Below are 21,195 nucleotides of genomic sequence, written 5' to 3'. Positions count from 1 at the left end.
TGTGGCCATCCTTGTCCCCCCTTGTAATAATGTGCCCCGTCCTTGTCTCCCCTTGTAGTAATGTAGCCATCCTTGTCCCCCCTTGTAGTAATGTGCTCCGTCCTTGTCCCCCCTTGTAGTAATGTGCCCCGTCCTTGTCCCCCCTTGTAGTAATGTAGCCATCCTTGTCCCCCCTTGTAGTAATGTGCTCCGTCCTTGTCCCCCCTTGTAGTAATGTAGCCATCCTTGCCCCCCTTGTAGTAATGTGCTCCGTCCTTGCCCCCCCTTGTAGTAATGTGCTCCATCCTTGTCCCCCCTTGTAGTAATGTGCCCCGTCCTTGTCCCCCCTTGTAGTAATGTGGCCGTCCTTGTCCCCCCTTGTAGTAATGTGGCCGTCCTTGTCCCCCCTTGTAGTAATGTGGCCATCCTTGTCCCCCCTTGTAGTAATGTAGCCATCCTTGCCCCCCCTTGTAGTAATGTGCTCCGTCCTTGCCCCCCCTTGTAGTAATGTGCTCCGTCCTTGTCCCCCCTTGTAGTAATGTGCCCCGTCCTTGTCCCCCTTGTAGTTATGTGCCCCGTCCTTGTCCCCCCTTGTAGTAATGTGGCCGTCCTTGTCCCCCCTTGTAGTAATGTGGCCGTCCTTGTCCCCCCTTGTAGTAATGTGGCCGTCCTTGTCCCCCCTTGTAGTAATGTGGCCGTCCTTGTCCCCCCTTGTAGTAATGTGGCGCTCCTTGTCCCCCCTTGTAGTAATGTGGCGCTCCTTGTAGTAATGTGGCCATCCTTGTCCCCTCTTGTAGTAATGTGGCCATCCTTGTCCCCCCTTGTAGTAATGTGGCCATCCTTGTCCCCCCTTGTAGTAATGTGGCCGGTCCTTCTCCCCCCTCCCCGTATTGTAATATGCCCATCCTTGTGCCCCTTCCTTGGGCCCTGCAGTAATTTCCCCTGTAGTAATGTCCTCCTCCTGGTTCCCGTCTTGTCTTCCGTGATAGCGTCCAATACACAGGGCCACCGCTGCCGTCAGCGCTTTACAGCAGTTGATTGCTTTACTGCACCGCAGAATTCAACTGAAGTGAAGACATTACAGCAGCCCCGTGCATCGGACGCTATCACGGAGGGGTCTACAAGGAGCAGCTGAGGTCACCACGGGAACGAAGGAGAAGTGAGAATATGAGCATAATTTTTTTTGTAGAACCAGAGTATAAGCCGAGGGGGCATTTTCAGCTTAAAAAAAATGGGCTCAAAAACTCGGCTTATACTCGAGTATAGACGGTAGTCTGTCAAAATACGCTGGTAAATCCTGGCCATGGATACATGGATGGGCCACAGTGTTAGCATCTAACCTCTTAAGTCTTTCCCTCCCTGCACAGTTGCATTCCCGGCTATATGCTGCACGGGTCCATCCAAATAAGTGAGGAACTGAACATTATAATGGAGATACAGAGCAAAACCGCACTGTTACTCCTCCGTAGGTTGTAGTCTGACCCCAACACCCAGGAAATCCTAGAGCATCTTACAGGGAATGGTCAAATTGCCCCAGCAGAAGCATGGAAGATCAGACTGATCAACATTATATATAGGATAGGGATAATGTCTGCAAATTAACAATTTTACATATAGACTGAATGCATTTGTGGTATTATTTTTTTTTTTCTATTTTAGGCAACAGGAACGAATAAATTCTCAAAGGGAAGAGATTGAACGACAACGAAAGTTGCTGGCCAAACGGAAGCCACCCGCTATGGGACAGACTCCACCAGCTAATAATGAGCAAAAGCAACGGAAAAACAAGACCAATGGAGCAGAAAATGAAGCGTAAGTGCAACAAATATGTTCAAAGGTTGTCGATATTCTGAGGGAAAAAAATGAACGATTAGAGCAATGTATTGTCTGGTAAGGGCTTGTATTATGCAACTTTTGTCTTAACTCTTTCCTGCCCTACGATGTCAATGAACAGGCTAAGGAACTGAGCTAACTGCACACAAGGAAGCTGACGTCTGTGTTATGTAGCCGGCATCTGCCTCTAGCAGAGCGACTGCAGCTAGCAGTGATCGTTGCTGTGAACCCCTTAAATGCTGTTGATGATCTGACTGCAGCATTTAACTGGCATGAGCTTGGTGAGGCGTCTGTTTGAATGTCATTTGCCCCATCATGATGCGATCACAGTGCTAATGAATTATTATGGCAACCAGGGATCTGCTGAAGGCATCCATAGCTGACCACTCAGTACAATTTTGATTGCTAGGCTTCACTAAACCTTTTCACTATGTATTGCAATACTAAAATTTTGCAGTATACGTATTGAACCAATGATCCTGCAGGTTCAAGCCTCGTGGGAACTCACTAGTAAAAAAAAATTGTTTTTAAAAAAAACATAGATTTAAAGCGCCACTTCAGCTGTGCAATAATAAAAAAAACCCCACTGGCGTAGTGCTTTACTAGAAGTTCCTTTCGCCACAAATAGTGTCCTGTCAGCTTCACCCACTATCACCACCGCTTTGGTCAGTCTCTTGTGATCTGTCAGCACGCTCCAGAGATCTCCACTCAATGCATTTCTATGAGAACCTCGTTCTGGCTCTCATAGAGTTGCATTGAGCACTTGTGACATAACTTCTGACTTCCGGACACTGAGAAGTTACGTTCACTTGATAGTGTCGCGGGACCCGTGCTGTGTATGCAAAAGGTGAAGATGCCAGAAAGTGAGTATATGACAGGGGCTTACATTTAGGGCACAACTTCAGCGCTGGGAAACAAAAAAAAATGCTGGGATGGTGCTTTAAACATTGATCTAAGTATATTAAAATCTGAAACTATATTTGCTATTGACACGTTTAATTAAAGTTAACTTTCTAAAATAATGTAAACTAGAGGGTTAAAGAAAATTGAAAGGCGACGATTGCCATTCTTTGGTTGCTCCTCCACCCCTAAAAGCTATCAAAATTGTTGTATCTACCCCAAAGTTCTTCCATTAATGTCAGAACGACTGTTTCCACTCAATCATTTGTTCATTGATGATCAAGCAACATCAAAATGGCGACACAGACCGAATAATAATAAAAAATTATATTTCTTTGTCGCTCCATTGGGAGACCCAGACAATTGGGTGTATAGCTTCTGCCTCCGGAGGCCACACAAAGTATTACACTTTTAAAAAAGTGTAACCCCTCCCCTCTGCCTATACACCCTCCCGTGGATCACAGGCTCCTCAGTTTTATGCTTTGTGTGGAAGGAGGCACACATCCACTCATGCATTCCCATTTTAGTCAGCAGCAGCTGCTGATTTTATCGGTTGGAAGAAAAGAGGGCCCCCACAGGGCCCCCGGCATGCTCCCTTCTCACCCCACTACGTCGGCGGTGCTGTTAAGGTTGAGGTACCCATTGCGGGTACAGAGGCTGGAGCCACATGCCGTTTTCCTTCACCATCCCTTAGAGGCTCTGGGAGAAGTGGGATCCTGACCGGTCATCCATTTACTGGGACCGGGCTCCCTCCGCAGCCCCTGTGGGAATCTGCCGGACAGGAGTCTATGTATCCTCAGGGACAGGGACCTGCATCTATAAGGTACTCTGTGTCCCCATGGGGACTGTGCATGGAGCGCTTGTTTACACGGACGCTGCAGCAGCTGCTGGTTTGTGAAGACCGGGACTTCCGCGCCGACCGAGCCTGTTTGTCGGCCGCGGTATTAAATTTAGTCCCCGGCTTCATTGCGGCCTTGTACCATAACTCCCGCCCCCGGGCCTGCCAGTCAGGGGTAAGGGCGGGACACCTGACGTCGGCAGTGAGGGCTGGAGCATACTATATGTTTACTCCTCCCCCCCCCCCCCCTTCCTCACTGATCACTGTGGGGCCCCAGATTCCCGCACTTTGCTAGTCGCCGCCCACGGCTCCCTCCTCCCCTGAGAGCTCCGGCAGCCATTTTTACAACATTCTGCCGGTGGAGGATTTTCAGGAACGAGCTCTGCAGCTCTGGGAGACCTAAGGCAGGGAATCTGGTGGACACACACTCCGCTTTGTGCGGTCGGTAAGCCACATCGGTCACCCGGTGCTGGTCCCCCTCCGGTGCCGGAGTATATATATATATATGTATATGTATATATTTTTTCTGTTCGGCCGGGTTGTTTACCTTTGGCTATATACCCTCAGTGATCACTCTCCTAGGAGACAACAGCATGTCGTCCACAAGGAGCAAGGGCGCTAAGGCAAAGGGTTTTTTTTGCAACCTGTACCTCTTGTGGGGCTATGTTACCTGCGGGTTCCACCTACCCTCACTGTGAGCAATGCTCGACCCCTGTTTCACTTGCTCAGCCGGAGCCTCGGTCACTAGTGGGCCCCTCGGCTCAGGCAGACCCTCCTGCTTCCACTGTCCAGGCGGCAGGGACAGAGTTTGCAGTTTTTGCTGAGAAACTCTCTGTGTCGCTTTCACAATCCATGGCTCAGTCTATGGACAAATGGTCTGCCAAGCTACTAGAAGCCTTGCAGTCCAGACCGGTCCTTACACAGGCCCCGGGCACTGTTGGATCATCGCCCCCAGGCCCCTTTCGGTCTGCGCCGCAGCGTGCTACCGGGGTGGCCCCTAGGTCTCACGTGGAGGACTCCTGCACGGACCACAGTCCCAGACCGGCTAAGCGGGCTCGCTGGGAATCACGCTGCTCGGGGTCTCAGCTTGAGGACTCTCTGGAGGACGAGGCGGACGTCGCAGCTCAGGGCTCTGACCCTGACGTTGCCCTCAATCTTGATACACCTGAGGGGGATGCCTTAGTAAATGATCTTATATCGTCCATCAACCAGGTGCTAGATCTTTCTCCCCCACCTCCACCTATAGAGGAGTCGGCTTCGCAGCAGGAGAAACACCAGTTTAGGTTTCCCAAACGTACACAGAGTGCGTTTTTCGAGCACTCTAACTTCAGAGATGCTGTCCAGAAGCACAGAGCATTTCCGGACAAGTGCTTTACTAAGCGCCTTAATGACACACGTTACCCCTTCCCCTCTGACGTAGTTAAGGGTTGGGCTCAATGTCCCAAGGTGGATCCTCCAGTCTCTAGACTGGCGGCTAGATCTGTAGTATCAGTTGCAGATGGCTCATCGCTCAAGGATGCCACTGACAGGCAGATAGAGCTCCTGGTGAAATCCATCTATGAAGCCACAGGTGCGTCTTTTGCCCCGGCCTTTGCAGCCGTGTGGGCACTCCAAGCTATCTCAGCTTGTCTGTCTGAGATTAATGCGGTCACACGTACCTCTGCTCCGCAGGTTGCGTCTTTGACTTCTCAGGCGTCGGCCTTTTCGTCCTACGCCATGAACGCCGTCCTGGACTCTGCTAGCCGTACAGCGATGGCATCCGCTAATTCTGTGGCAGTCCGCAGAGCCATGTGGCTACGCGAATGGAAGGCAGACTCTGCTTCCAAGAAGTTCTTAACCGGTTTGCCGTTTTCTGGCGACCGATTGTTTGGCGAACGATTGGATGAAATTATTAAGGAATCCAAGGGAAAGGACTCGTCCTTACCCCAATCCAAACCGAAGAGACCTCAGCAACGGAAAATACAACCGAGGTTTCGGTCCTTTCGGCCCTCAGCCAAGTCCCAATCCTCTTCGTCCAACAGGCCAGAGAAAGGCCAGAGGAACTCCTATGCGTGGCGGTCTAAGTCACGCCCCCAATAAACCGCCGGAGGCACTGCCTCCAAGGCGGCCTCCTCATGACTTTCGGCCTCCCCGAACCGCATCCTCGGTCGATGGCAGGCTCTCCCGCTTTTGCGACGCCTGGTGGCCACATGTCCAAGACCGATGGGTGAGAGACATTCTGTCTCACGGTTACAGGATAGAGTTCAGCTCTCGTCCTCCGACTCGTTTCTTCAGAACATCTCCGCCCCCGTCTCGGGCCGGCGCACTTTTTCGGGCTGTGGGCGTTCTGAAGACAGAAGGAGTGGTGATTCCCGTTCCCCCTCAGGAACATGGTCACGGCTTCTACTCCAACTTGTTCGTGGTGCCAAAGAAGGACGGATCATTCCGTCCCGTTCTGGACCTCAAACTGCTCAACAGGCATGTGAGCACCAGAAGGTTTTGAATGGAATCTCTCCGCTCGGTCATCGCTTCGATGTCACAAGGAGACTTCCTAGCATCAATCGACATCAAGGATGCTTATCTCCATGTGCCGATCGCACCCGAACATCAACGCTTCCTGCGTTTCGCCATCGGGGACGAACACCTTCAGTTCGTGGCACTGCCTTTCGGCCTGGCGACAGCCCCACGGGTCTTCACCAAAGTCATGGCATCTGTTGTGGCGGTCCTTCACTCTCAGGGTCACTCGGTGATCCCTTACTTAGACGATCTCCTAGTCAGGGCACCCTCCCGGGTGGCGTGTCAACACAGCCTGACCGTCGCTCTGGCGACTCTCCAGCAGTTCGGGTGGCTCATCAACTTCCCAAAGTCCAAGTTGACACCGACCCAATCACTGACTTACCTCGGGATGGAGTTTCATACACAGTCAGCGGTAGTCAAGCTACCGCTGGACAAACAGCTTTCGCTGCAGACAGGGGTGCAATCTCTTCTTCGGGGTCAGTCACACCCCTTGAGGCGCCTCATGCACTTCCTGGGGAAGATGGTGGCAGCAATGGAGGCAGTGCCCTTCACGCAGTTCCATCTACGCCCACTCCAATGGGATATTCTCCGCAAATGGGACAGGAGGTCGACGTCCCTCGACAGGAACGTCTTTCCCTTGCAGCCAAAACCTCTCTTCAGTGGTGGCTTCTTCCCACTTCTCTATCGCAGGGAAAATCCTTCCTGCCCCCATCCTGGGCGGTGGTCACGACGGACGTGAGCCTGTCAGGGTGGGGAGCGGTTTTTCTCCACCACAGGGCTCAGGGAACCTGGACTCCGATAGAGTCTTCCCTTCAGATCAGTGTTCTGGAGATAAGGGCAGTGTATCTAGCCCTATTGGTGTTCCATCGGTGGCTGGAGGGCAGGCAGATCCGCATACAGTCGGACAACGCCACGTCGGTCGCGTACATTAACCACCAAGGCGTGCAAGGCACGCGCAGCCGTCAAACTTCCAGGAAGTCCGGCGGATTCTGCTGTGGGCGGAAGCCACAGCCTCCACCATCTCCGCAGTTCACATCCCGGGCGTAGAAAACTGGGAAGCAGATTTTCTCAGTCGTCAGGGCATGGATGCGGGGGAATGGTCTCTTCACCCAGACGTGTTTCGAGAGATCTGTGGCCGCTGGGGAACGCCGGACGGCACAACAACAAGGTCCCGGCCTTCATGGCACGGTCTCAAGATCACAGAGCTCTGGCGGCGGACGCGTTAGTTCAGGATTGGTCGCAGTTTCGACTCCCTTATGTGCTTCCCCCTCTGGCGATGTTGCCCAGAGTGTTACGCAAGATCAGATCCGACTGTCGTCACACCATTCTCGTCGCTCCAGATTGGCCGAGGCGGTCGTGGTACCCGGATCTGTGGCATCTCACGGTGGGTCAGCCGTGGGCGCTTCCAGACCGCACAGACCTGCTGTCACAAGTGCCGTTTTTCCATCTGAATTCTGCGGCCCTCAACCTGACTGTGTGGCCATTGAGTCCTGGCTCCTAGCGTCGTCGGGGTTATCTCAGGATGTCATTGCCACCATGAGACAGGCCAGGAAACTTACGTCCGCCAAGATCTATTACAGGTCGTGGCGGATCTTCTTGTCCTGGTGCTCTGATAATGGTTTTACTCCCTGGCCTTTTGCCTTACCCATTTTTCTTTCATTCCTTCAATCCGGAATGGACAAGGGTTTGTCACTGGGCTCTCTCAAGGGACAAGTATCGGCGCTCTCAGTATTTTTTCAAAAGCGCCTGGCAAGGCTTCTGCAGGTCCGCACGTTCCTGCAGTGAGTTTGCCACATAGTCCCACCTTACAAGCGTCCGCTGGAACCCTGGGACCTTAACAGGGTGCTAATGGCTCTTCAAGAACCACCTTTCGAGCCGCTGAGGGATGTCTCTTTATCACGTCTTTCGCAGAAGGTGGCATTTCTTGTGGCAATTACCTTACTCCGAAGAGTGTCGGAGCTTGCAGCGCTGTCATGCAAAGCCCCCTTCCTGGTTTTTCACCAGGATAAGGTGGTTCTGCGTCCTGTCCCGGAATTTCTCCCTAAGGTGGTATCTCCTTTTCATCTCAATCAGGATATCTCCTTACCGTCATTTTGCCCTCATCCAGTTCACCAATGTGAAAAGGATTTGCATTCATTAGATCTAGTGAGAGCACTCCGGCTCTACGTGTCTTGCACGGCGCCCCTGCGCCGTTCACATGCGCTCTTTGTCCTGGTCGCTGGCCAGCGTAAGGGTTCGCAGGCTTCCAAGTCAACTTTGGCTCGGTGGATCAAGGAACCGATTCTTGAAGCCTACCGTTCTTCGGGGCTTCCTCTTCCTTCGGGGCTGAAAGCCCATTCTACCAGAGCCGTGGGTGCGTCCTGGGCATTGCGACACCGGGCTACGGCTCAGCAGGTGTGTCAGGCAGCTACCTGGTCTAGTCTGCACACCTTCACAAAACACTATCAAGTGCATACCTATGCTTCGGCAGATGCCAGTCTAGGTAGGCGAGTCCTTCAGGCGGCGATTGCCCACCTGTAGGAAGAGGACGTTTTCGGCTCTTTTATTGAGGTATTCTTTTACCCACCCAGGGACTGCTTTTGGACGTCCCAATTGTCTGGGTCTCCCAATGGAGCGACAAAGAAGGGAATTTTGTTTACTTACCGTAAATTCCTTTTCTTCTAGCTCCTATTGGGAGACCCAGCACCCGCCCCTGTTCCCTTCGGGCTGGTTGTTCTTTTGTGTACACATGTTGTTCATGTTGAATTGTTCTTTTGGTTATGGTTTCAGTTCTCCGAACATCCTTCGGATTGAATTTACCCAGACCAATTTATAAGTTTCCTCCTTCCTGCTTTTGCACCAAAACTGAGGAGCCCGTGATCCACGGGAGGGTGTATAGGCAGAGGGGAGGGGTTACACTTTTCAGTGTAATACTTTGTGTGGCCTCCGGAGGCAGAAGCTATACACCCAATTGTCTGGGTCTCCCAATAGGAGCTAGAAGAAAAGGAATTTACGGTAAGTAAACAAAATTCCCTTCTTCTTTGTCGCTCCATTGGGAGACCCAGACAATTGGGTGTATAGCTTCTGCCTCCAGAGGCCACACAAAGTATTACACTTTTAAAAAAGTGTAACCCCTCCCCTCTGCCTATACACCCTCCCGTGGATCACGGGCTTCTCAGTTTGGCATTGGACGCTCTAAAGATGGAAGGAGTTGTGATTCCCGTTCCCCCTTCAGGAACGTGGTCGCGGATTTTACTCCAACTTGTTCGTGGTGCCAAAAAAGGACGGGTCATTCCGTCCCGTTCTGGACCTCAAGCTGCTCAACAGGTGAGAACCAGACGGTTTCGGATGGAATCTCTCCGCTGGGTCATCGCCTCGATGTCACAAGGAGACTTCCTAGCATTGATCGACATCAAGGATGCGTATCTTCATGTGCCGATCGCACCCGAACAGCAACGTTTCCTGCGTTTCGCCATCGGGGACGAACACCTCCAGTTCGTCGCATTGCCCTTCGGCCTGGCGACAGCCCCACGGGTCTTCACCAAAGTCATGGCATCCGTCGTGGCGGTCCTGCACTCTCAGGGCCACTCGATGATCCCATACTTGGACGATCTCCTAGTCAGGGCCCCTTCTCGGGTGGCGTGTCAACGAAGTCTTACCGTCACTCTGGCGACTCTCCAGCAGTTCGGGTGGATCATCAATTTCCCGAAATCCAAGTTGACGCCGACCCAATCACTGACTTACCTCGGGATGGAGTTTCATACCCAGCCAGCGTTAGTCAAGCTCCTGCGGGACAAACAACTTGCTCTGCAGGCGGGGGTGCAGTCACTTCTTCGGAGTCAGTCACACCCCTTAAGGCGCCTCATGCACTTCCTGGGGAAGATGGTTGCAGCTATGGAGGCAGTGCCGTTCGCGCAATTCCATCTACGGCCACTCCAATGGGACATTCTTCGCAAATGGGACAAGAGTTCGGCTTCCCTCGACAAGAACATCTCTCTTTCACTTGCAGCCAAAACATCACTTCAGTGGTGGCTCCTACCCACATCTCTGTCTCGGGGAAAATCCTTCCTCCCTCCAACCTGGGCCGTGGTCACCACGGACGCGAGCCTGTCAGGTTGGGGAGCGGTTTTTCTCCACCACAGGGCTCAAGGAACCTGGACTCCAATAGAATCGTCCCTTCAGATCAATATTCTGGAGATAAGGGCAGTATATCTAGCCCTATTGGCTTTCCATCGGTGGTTGGAGGGCAGGCAGATCCGAATCCAGTCGGACAACGCCACTGCCGTCGCCTACATCAACCACCAAGGCGGCACTCGCAGTCGTCAAGCCTTCCAGGAAGTCGGGCGGATTCTGCAGTGGGTGGAAGTCACAGGCTCCACCATCTCCGCAGTTCACATCCCGGGCGTGAAAAACTGGGAAGCAGATTTTCTTTGTCGCTCCATTGGGAGACCCAGACAATTGGGTGTATAGCTACTGCCTCCGGAGGCCACACAAAGTATTACACTCAAAAGTGTAAGGCCCCTCCCCTTCTGGCTATACACCCCCAGTGGGATCACTGGCTCACCAGTTTTGTGCTTTGTGCGAAGGAGGTCAGACATCCACGCATAGCTCCACTGTTTAGTCAGCAGCAGCTGCTGACTATGTCGGATGGAAGAAAAGAGGGCCCATACTAGGGCCCCCAGCATGCTCCCTTCTCACCCCACTTTTGTCGGAGGTGTTTGTTAAGGTTGAGGTACCCATTGTGGGTACGGAGGCTGGAGCCCACATGCTGCTTTCCTTCCCCATCCCCTCAGGGCTCTGGGTGAAGTGGGATCATATCGGTCTCCAGGCACTGAGGCCGTGCTCCATCCACAGCTCCTGGGAATCTGCTGGACATGGAGCGGAGTATCCTCAGGGACATGGCCCTGCTACGTTGAGGTACTCTGTGTCCCTGTGGGGACCGCGCACGGACACACGGCAGCATTGCTGGGTGTGTTAGTGCGCCAGGCACGGCGGCGCTGCCCGCACTAGTGCCATCGCACTCTACAGCTTGCTGGGTGTGTTAGTGTATTAGGGGACTACCGCGCTAACCGCCGTTGCCATTTTTATTTCGGGCGCGGCTGGGACTTGTGGTGCGCCGGGGACTTCCGCGCCGACCAAGGCTTATATGCCGGCCGCGCTTATCACTCGAGTCCCCGGCTTGCGCGGCCTAGTCTCACTTCGTTTCCGCCCACAGACCTGCCAGTCAGGGTAGGGGCGTGACGCTGCACAGCACGGCAGCGCTGAGAGCTGGAGTATGCTTTGCATACTCCACCCCTCTCACTGTGTGCACTGTGAAACCGGCAGCGCTGAGAGCTGGAGTATGCTTTGCATACTCCACCCCTCTCACTGTGTACACTGTGAAGCCGGATTCCCGCACTTTCTCAGGCACGCCCACGGCTTCCTCCTCTACACAGGACGCCGGCAGCCATTCTTGTCAGTGTTTTCTGTAGCGACAGAAGAGACAAGTTTAGGAATCCCTGGCAGGGATTCGGATAGTCACACAACCGCTGTGACCAGGCGTTAAGCAGCACCTGTGGGGCTGACTCCACTAGTGCCGAAGTGCACATATACATATATGCTTATTCACTATGCATTACACTGTTTAGCTGCATTTTTGTATATACCCTCCTTGATTGTGCGGAGGACATAACAGCATATTGTCTGTGTAAAACAGAGGTGCAGAAGCACATGTTTTCTATGCAGCCGGTACAGCATGTACGGCTATATGGCCGGCAGTGTACATAGACCCCCATTGTATACTACGGAGTCTCTGCTAATCGTCAGGACATGGGGACGGAGCCTGCAGTATTTACTGACAGATTTTCTGAGACTATGGCTATGATACTAGAAGCCTTGCAGTCCAGACAAGTCTCTCAAATCCATGGCCACTGTTCATTCATTATCCATGGTCCCCCTCAGTGGGAACAACTTTGAGCTCCGAGGGTGTCATGTGCTTCCCAGAGTGACGGCTCTGACACGGACGACAGTCCCAGACAGCCTGAGAGGCTCACTATGAGCGGCCCTCGACTTCATCACACTAGTCAGGGTCCCAGCAAGCGGACTCTCTGTGTGATGTGGCGGAGGTAGCTGCTCAAGATCTAATCCTGAGACCGCTCTCAATCTGGATACACCTGATGGTGACGCCATAGTCAATAATCTCATAGCGTCCATCAATAGAATGTTAGTTATTTCTCCCCCAGCTCCTCCGGTGGAAGAGTCAGCTTCATAGCAGGAGAAATTCCATTCACGTATCTCAAGCGTAAATTAAATACTTTCCTTGACCACCCTGACTTTACACAGGCAGTCCAGGAACACGCTTATCCAGTTAAGCGCTTCTCCAAACGGCTGAGGATACACGTTATCCCTACCCCCTGACGTGGGCAATGGCTGGACCCAGTGTCCCAAGGGGCATCCTCCAATCTCCAGCTTGCAGCTAGATCCATAGTTGCAGTGGAAGATGGGGCTGCACTTAAAGATGCCACTGACAGACAGAGGGATCTCTGGTCGAAATCCATCTATGAGGCTATCGGCGCGCTGTTAGCTCCAGCAGCCGTAGAGGCACCCCAAGCTACTTCAGCTTGTCTTACACAGATGGACACGGTCACACGTACATCTGTTCCGCAAGTGTCATCCTTAACCGCTCAAATGTCTGCATTTGCGTCTTATGCGATTAATGCTGTCCTAGACTCTACGACCCGTACGGCAGTGGCGTCCGCTAACTCCGTGGTTTTACGCAGGGCCTGGGTGTTAACTGAATGGAAGGCAGATTCTGCTTCCAAAAAAGGGCTTAACCAGTTTGCCTTGTTCTGCTGACCGACTGTTTAGTGTGCGTGAGGTGTAATCATTAAACAGTTCAAGAGTAAGGATTCTTCCTTACCTCAGCCCAGACAAAACAAACCCCAACATACCAAGGGACAGTCGGGGTTTTCGGTCTTTTCAAGGCTCGGGCAGGTCCCATTTCTCCTCGTCCAAAGAGGACTCAAAAGGATCAGAGGAGCTCAGTTTCTTGGCGGGCTCAGTCACGCCCAAAAAAGACAGCCTGAAAACCCGCTTCCAAGAGGCTTCCTCATGACTTGCGGCCTCCTCTCTCCGCATCCTCGGTCGGTAGCAGGCTCTCCCGCCTTGGCGATATTTAGCTGTCACAGGTCAAAGACCGTTGGGTGAGAGACATTCTGTCTCACGGGTACAGGATAGAGTTCAGTTCTCGTCCTCCAACTCAATTCTTCAGAACTTCTCCACCTCCCGACCGAGCCGATGCTCTTCTGCAGGCGGTGGGCACTCTAAAGGCACAACGAGTGGTGACCCCCGTTCCTCTTCAGGAACAAGGTCACGGTTTTTACTCCGAATTATTTGCGGTGCCAAGAAAGGACGAGTATTTCCGTCCCGTTCTGGATCTAACACGGCTCAACCAGCTCGTGAACACCAGGCGGTTCCGGATGTAATCCCCCCGCTCCGTCATCGCCTCAATGTTTCAAGGGAATTTTCCTAACATCGATACACGTCAAGGATGCTTATCCCCACGTGCCGATTGATCCAGAGCCCCAGCGTTTCTACGCTTTGTTATAAGACGCGAACACCTTCAGTTCGTAACTCTGCCTTCCGGCTGGCGATAGCCCCACGGGTCTTCGCTAAGGTCATGGCAGCAGTAGTACCAGTCCTGCAATCTCAAGGTCACTCTGTGATCCCGTATTTGGGAGATCTACTTGTCAAGGCACCCTCTTAAGGAACATGCCAACACAGCCGAACGTTGCGCTGGAGACTCTCCAGAGTTCGGGTGGATCATCAACTTTTCAAAGTCAGATCCGACCCCGGGCCAATCACTAACATATCTAGGCATGGAGTTTCCTACTCTCTCAGCGATAGTGAAGCTTCCGCTAGACAAACAGCGTTCACTACAGACAAGGCTGCAATCTCTCCTTAGGATCAGTCGCACACATTGAGACGCCTCATGCACTTCTCACGTAAGATGGTAGCAATGGCGGCAGTCCCTTTCGCGCAGTTTCATCTGCGTCCACTACAATGGGACATTCTCCGCCAATGAGACGGGAGGTCGACGCCCATCGACAGAGACGTCTCCCTTTCTCAGGCGGCCAAAGAATCTCTACGGTGGTGGCTTCTTCCCACCTCATGGTCAGAAAAAAGGTCCTTCCTACCCCCATCCTGGGCGGTAGTTACGACAGGCACGAGTCTATCAGAGTGGAGAGCAGTTTTTCTCTACCACAGGGCTCAAGGTACGTGGATTCAGCAAGAGTCCACCCTTCGGATCAATGTTCTGGAAATCAGAGCAGTGTATCTTGTCCTACAAGCCTTCCAGCAGTGGCTGAAAAGCAAGCACATCCGAATTCAGTCGGATATCTCCACAGCGGTGGCATACATCAACCACCACGGAAGAACACGCAGCCGGCAAGCCTTCCAGGAAGCCGGCGGATTCTGACGTGGGTGGAAGACACGGCATCCACCATATCCGCAGTTCACATCCCAGGCGTGGTAAACTAGGAAGCAGACTTCCTCAGTCGCCAGGGTATGGACGCAGGGGAATGGTTTCTTCACCCGGACGGGTTTCAGGAGATCTGTCGCCGCTGCGGGATGCCGGACGTCGACATAATGGCGTCACGGCACAACAACATTGTCCCGGCTTCATAGCACAGTCTCACGATCATCGAGCTCTGGCGGCGGACGCCTCAGTTCCACATTGGTCGCAGTCCCGGCTACCTTATGTGTCCCACCTCTGGCATTGTTGCCCAGAGTGCTGCGCAAGAGCAAGTCCGACTGTCGCCGCGCCATCCTCGTCGCTCCAGATTGGCCGAGGAGGTCGGGGTTCCCGGATCTGTGGTACCTCACGGTAGGCCAACCGTGGGCACTACCAGACCGACCAGACTTGCTGTTTCAAGGGCCCTTTTTTCCATCTGAACTCTGCGGCCCTGAACATGACGGTGTAGCCATTGAGTCCTGGATCCTAGCGTCTTCAGGATTATCTCAGGAGTGGTTGTCACCATGACGCAGGCCAAGAAGCCAACGTCCGCCAAGATCTACCACAGATCGTGGAAGATATTCTTATCTTGGTGCTCTGCTCAAGGAGTTTCTCCCTGGCCATTTGCATCGCCTATTTTTCCTTCCTTCCTACAATCTTGGTTGGAAAATGGTTGGTCGCTCAGCTCCCTTAAGGGACAAGTCTCAGCGCTATCTGTATTTTCTTTGTCGCTCCATTGGGAGACCCAGACAATTGGGTGTATAGCTACTGCCTCCGGAGGCCACACAAAGTATTACACTCAAAAGTGTAAGGCCCCTCCCCTTCTGGCTATACACCCCCAGTGGGATCACTGGCTCACCAGTTTTGTGCTTTGTGCGAAGGAGGTCAGACATCCACGCATAGCTCCACTGTTTAGTCAGCAGTAGCTGCTGACTATATCGGATGGAAGAAAAGAGGGCCCATACTAAAGGGCCCCCAGCATGCTCCCTTCTCACCCCACTCTTGTCGGGTGTTTGTTAAGGTTGAGGTACCCATTGCGGGTACGGAGGCTGGAGCCCACATGCTGTTTTCCTTCCCCATCCCCCTGAGGGCTCTGGTGAAGTGGGATCCTATCGGTCTCCAGGCACTGAGGCCGTGCTCCATCCACAGCTCCTGGGAATCTGCTGGACATGGAGCGGAGTATCCTCAGGGACATGGCCCTGCTACGTTAAGGTACTCTGTGTCCCTGTGGGGACCGCGCAGACACACGGCAGCATTGCTGGGTGTGTTAGTGCGCCAGGGACGGCGGCGCTGCCCGCACTAGTGCCATCGCACACTACAGCTTGCTGGGTGTGTTAGTGTATTAGGGGACTACCGCGCTAACCGCCGTTGCCATTTTTATTTCGGGCGCGGCTGGGACTTGTGGTGCGCCGGGGACTTCCGCGCCGACCAAGGCTTATATGCCGGCCGCGCTTATCACTCGAGTCCCCGGCTTGCGCGGCCTAGTCTCACTTCGTTTCCGCCCACAGACCTGCCAGTCAGGGTAGGGGCGTAACGCTGCACAGCACGGCAGCGCTGAGAGCTGGAGTATGCTTTGCATACTCCACCCCTCTCACTGGATGCACGGTGAATCCGGCAGCGCTGAGAGCTGGAGTATGCTTTGCATACTCCACCCCTCTCACTGTGTACACTGTGAAGCCGGATTCCCGCACTTTCTCAGGCACGCCCACGGCTTCTTCCTCTGCACAGGACGCCGGCAGCCATTCTTGTCAGTGTTTTCTGTAGCGACAGAAGAGACAAGTTTAGGAATCCCTGGCAGGGATTCGGATAGTCACACAACCGCTGTGACCAGGCGTTAAGCAGCACCTGTGGGGCTGACTCCACTAGTGCCGAAGTGCACATATACATATATGTTTATTCACTATGCATTGCACTGTTTAGCTGCATTTTTGTATATACCCTCCTTGATTGTGCGGAGGACATAACAGCATATTGTCTGTGTAAAACAGAGGTGCAGAAGCACATGTTTTCTATGCAGCCGGTACAGCATGTATGGCTATATGGCCGGCAGTGTACATAGACCCCCATTGTATACTACGGAGTCTCTGCTAACCGTCCAGGACATGGGGACGGTGCCTCCAGTATTTACTGACAGATTTTCTGAGACTATGGCTATGATACTAGAAGCCTTGCAGTCCAGACAAGTCTCTCAAATCCATGGCCACTGTTCATTCATTATCCATGGTCCCCCTCAGTGGGAACAACTTTGAGCTCCGAGGGTGTCATGTGCTTCCCAGAGTGACGGCTCTAACACGGACGACAGTCCCAGACAGCCTGAGAGGCTCACTATGAGCGGCCATCGACTTCATCACACTAGTCAGGGTCCCAGCAAGCGGACTCTCTGTGTGATGTGGCGGAGATAGCTGCTCAAGATCTAATCCTGAGACCGCTCTCAATCTGGATACACCTGATGGTGACGCCATAGTCAATAATCTCATAGCGTCCATCAATAGAATGTTAGTTATTTCTCCCCCAGCTCCTCCAGTGGAAGAGTCAGCTTCATAGCAGGAGAAATTCCATTCACGTATCCCAAGCGTAAATTAAATACTTTCCTTGACCACCCTGACTTTACACAGGCAGTCCAGGAACACCACGCTTATCCAGTTAAGCGCTTCCCCAAACGGCTGAGGATACACGTTATCCCTACCCCCTGACGTGGGCAATGGCTGGACCCAGTGTCCCAAGGGGCATCCTCCAATCTCCAGCTTGCAGCTAGATCCATAGTTGCAGTGGAAGATGGGGCTGCACTTAAAGATGCCACTGACTGACAGAGGGATCTCTGGTCGAAATCCATCTATGAGGCTATCGGCGCGCTGTTAGCTCCAGCAGCCGTAGAGGCACCCCAAGCTACTTCAGCTTGTCTTACACAGATGGACACGGTCACACGTACATCTGTTCCGCAAGTGTCATCCTTAACCGCTCAAATGTCTGCATTTGCGTCTTAGGCGATTAATGCTGTCCTGGACTCTACGACCCGTACGGCAGTGGCGTCCGCTCACTCCGTGGTTTTACGCAGGGCCTGGGTGTTAACTGAATGGAAGGCAGATTCTGCTTCCAAAAAAGGGCTTAACCAGTTTGCCTTGTTCTGCTGACCGACTGTTTAGTGTGCGTGAGATGTAATCATTAAACAGTTCAAGAGTAAGGATTCTTCCTTACCTCAGCCCAGACAAAACAAACCCCAACATACCAAGGGACAGTCGGGGTTTTCGTTTTTTTCAAGGCTCGGGCAGGTCCCATTTCTCCTCGTCCAAAGAGGACTCAAAAGGATCAGAGGAGCTCAGTTTCTTGGCGGGCTCAGTCACGCCCAAAAAAGACAGCCTAAAAACCCACTTCCAAGAGGCTTCCTCATGACTTGCGGCCTCCTCTCTCCGCATCCTCGGTCGGTAGCAGGCTCTCCCGCCTTGGCGATATTTAGCTGTCACAGGTCAAAGACCGTTGGGTGAGAGACATTCTGTCTCACGGGTACAGGATAGAGTTCAGTTCTCGTCCTCCAACTCAATTCTTCAGAACTTCTCCACCTCCCGACCGAGCCGACGCTCTTCTGCAGGCGGTGGGCACTCTAAAGGCACAACGAGTGGTGACCCCCGTTCCTCTTCAGGAACAAGGTCACGGTTTTTACTCCGAATTATTTGCGATGCCAAGAAAGGACGAGTATTTCCGTCCCGTTCTGGATCTAACACGGCTCAACCAGCTCGTGAACACCAGGCGGTTCCGGATGTAATCCCCCGCTCCGTCATCGCCTCAATGTTTCAAGGAAATTTCCTAACATCGATAGACGTCAAGGATGCTTATCCCCACGTGCCGATTGATCCAGAGCTCCAGCGTTTCTACGCTTTGTTATAAGACGCGAACACCTTCAGTTCGTAACCTTGCCTTCTGGCTGGCGATAGCCCCACGGGTCTTCGCGAAGGTCATGGCAGCAGTAGTACCAGTCCTGCAATCTCAAGGTCACTCTGTGATCCCGTGTTTGGGAGATCTACTTGTCAAGGCACCCTCTTAAGGAACATGCCAACACAGCCGAACGTTGCGCTGGAGACTCTCCAGAGTTTCGGGTGGATCATCAACTTTTCAAAGTCAGATCCGACCCCGGGCCAATCACTAACATATCTAGGCATGGAGTTTCATACTCTCTCAGCGATAGTGAAGCTTCCGCTAGACAAACAGCGTTCACTACAGACAAGGCTGCAATCTCTCCTTAGGATCAGTCGCACACATTGAGACGCCTCATGCACTTCTCACGTAAGATGGTAGCAATGGCGGCAGTCCCTTTCGCGCAGTTTCATCTGCGTCCACTACAATGGGACATTCCCCGCCAATGAGACGGGAAGTCGACGCCCATCGACAGAGACGTCTCCCCTTCTCAGGCGGCCAAAGAATCTCTACGGTGGTGGCTTTTTCCCACCTCATGGTCAGAAAAAAGGTCCTTCCTGCCCCCATCCTGGGCGGTAGTTACGACAGGCACGAGTCTATCAGAGTGGGGAGCAGTTTTTTCTCCGCCACAGGGCTCAAGGTACGTGGATTCAGCAAGAGTCCACCCTTCAGCTCAATGTTCTGGAAATCAGAGCAGTGTATCTTGTCCTACAAGCCTTCCAGCAGTGGCTGAAAAGCAAGCACATCCGAATTCAGTCGGATATCTTCACAGCGGTGGCATACATCAACCACCACGGAAGAACACGCAGCCGGCAAGCCTTCCAGGAAGTCCGGCGGATTCTAACGTGGGTAGAAGACACGGCATCCACCATATCCGCAGTTCACATCCCAGGCGTGGTAAACTAGGAAGCAGACTTCCTCAGTCGCCAGGGTATGGACGCAGGGGACTGGTTTCTTCACCCGGACGGGTTTCAGGAGATCTGTCGCCGCTGCGGGATGCCGGACGTCGACATAATGGCGTCACGGCACAACAACTTTGTTCCGGCTTCATAGCACAGTCTCACGATCATCGAGCTCTGGCGGCGGACGCCTCAGTTCAACATTGGTCGCAGATTGGCCGAGGAGGTCGGGGTTCCCGGATCTGTGGTACCTCACGGTAGGCCAACCGTGGCCACTACCAGACCCTTCAGACTTACTGTTTCAAGGGCCCTTTTTTCCATCTGAACTCTGCGGCCCTGAACATGACGGTGTAGCCATTGAGTCCTGGATCCTAGCGTCTTCAGGATTATCTCAGGAGTGGTTGTCACCATGACGCAGGCCAAGAAGCCAACGTCCGCCAAGATCTACCACAGATCGTGGAAGATATTCTTATCTTGGTGCTCTGCTCAAGGAGTTTCTCCCTGGCCATTTGCATCGCCTATTTTTCCTTCCTTCCTACAATCTTGGTTGGAAAATAGTTGGTCGCTCAGCTCCCTTAAAGGACAAGTCTCAGCGCTATCTGTATTTTTTCAGAAACGCCTAGCCGACTTCCGCAGGTATGCACGTTCCTGCAGGGAGTTTGTCTTCTCATCACTCCGTACAAGCGGCCATTAGAGCTCTGGAGTCCGAACAAGGTTCTAATGACTCTCTTGAAGCCGCCTTTCGAGCTTTTGAAAGTTGTTTCCCTTTCCGTATTTCACAGAAAGTGGCCTTTCTAGTAGCGGTCACGTCTCTTCAGAGAGTGTCCGAGCTAGCAGCGCTGTCATGCAAATCTCCATTCCTGGTCTTCACCAGGACAAGGGGGTTCGGCGTCCGATTCCGGACTTTCTCCCTAAGGTGGTATCCCACTTTCATCTCAATCAAGATATCACCTTACCTTCTTTGTGTCCTCATCCAGTCCATCAATTTGAAAAGGATTTGCATCTGTTGGATCTGGTGAGAGCACTCAGGATCTACATTCCCGCACGGCGCTCCTGTGCCGCCCGGATGCACTCTTTGTCCTTGTCGCTGGTCAGCGTAAGGGGTCGCAAGCTTCCAGATCCACCCTGACTCGGTGGCTCAAGGAACCAATTCTTGAAACCTACCGTTCTGCTAGGCTCCTGGTTCCCTCAGGGCTGAATGCCCATTCTACCAGAGCCGTGGGTGAGTCCTGGGCATTACGGCACCAGGCTACGGCTCAGCAGGTGTGCCAGGCACCTACCTGGTCGAGTCTGCACACTTTTACCAAGCATTATCAGGTGCATACCTACGCTTTGGCAGACGCCAGCCTAGGTAGACAAGTCCTTCAGGCGGCGGTTGCCCACCTGTACGAAAGGGCTGTTTGACAGCCCTACCACGAGGTATTCTTTTACCCACCCAGGGACTGCTTTTGGACATCCCAATTGTCTGGGTCTCCCAATGGAGCGACAAAGAAGAAGGGAATTTTGTATACTTACCGTAAATTCCTTTTCTTCTAGCTCCAATTGGGAGACCCAGCGCCCGCCCTGTTTTCTTAGGGTTTTTTTCGGTACACATGTTGTTCATGTGAATGGTTGCAGTTCTCCGATATTTCTTCGGATTGAATTGGTCTTTAAACCAGTTATTGGCTTTCCTCCTTAAACCAGTTATTGGCAGTAGCTATACACCCAATTGTCTGGGTCTCCCAATTGGAGCTAGAAGAAAAGGAATTTACGGTAAGTAAACAAAATTCCCTTCTTCTCAGTCGTCAGGGCATGGATGCGGGGGAATGGTCTCTTCACCCAGACGTGTTTCGAGAGATCTGTCGCCGCTGGGGAACGCCGGACGTCATTCT

General features: G+C 52.8%; 1 protein-coding gene across 2 annotated transcripts in view; it reads left to right on the top strand.

Moving 5' to 3' along the window:
• Positions 1-21,195, top strand: part of TLK2 (tousled like kinase 2) — a 197,334-nt gene that overhangs the window by 97,934 nt on the left and 78,205 nt on the right. For both annotated transcript variants that reach the window (XM_075350289.1, XM_075350288.1), the window contains exon 11: positions 1,639-1,791. In XM_075350289.1, the coding sequence (XP_075206404.1) occupies positions 1,639-1,791 (153 nt within the window). The remainder of the gene's footprint in view (positions 1-1,638; positions 1,792-21,195) is intronic.

This window comes from Anomaloglossus baeobatrachus, chromosome 5 (genome assembly GCF_048569485.1).
Source record: "Anomaloglossus baeobatrachus isolate aAnoBae1 chromosome 5, aAnoBae1.hap1, whole genome shotgun sequence".
In the NCBI taxonomy this organism is placed as follows: domain Eukaryota; kingdom Metazoa; phylum Chordata; class Amphibia; order Anura; family Aromobatidae; genus Anomaloglossus; species Anomaloglossus baeobatrachus.
The sequence above is the reverse complement of the archived record's forward strand: the minus strand, read 5'-3'. Positions and strand labels throughout refer to the sequence as shown.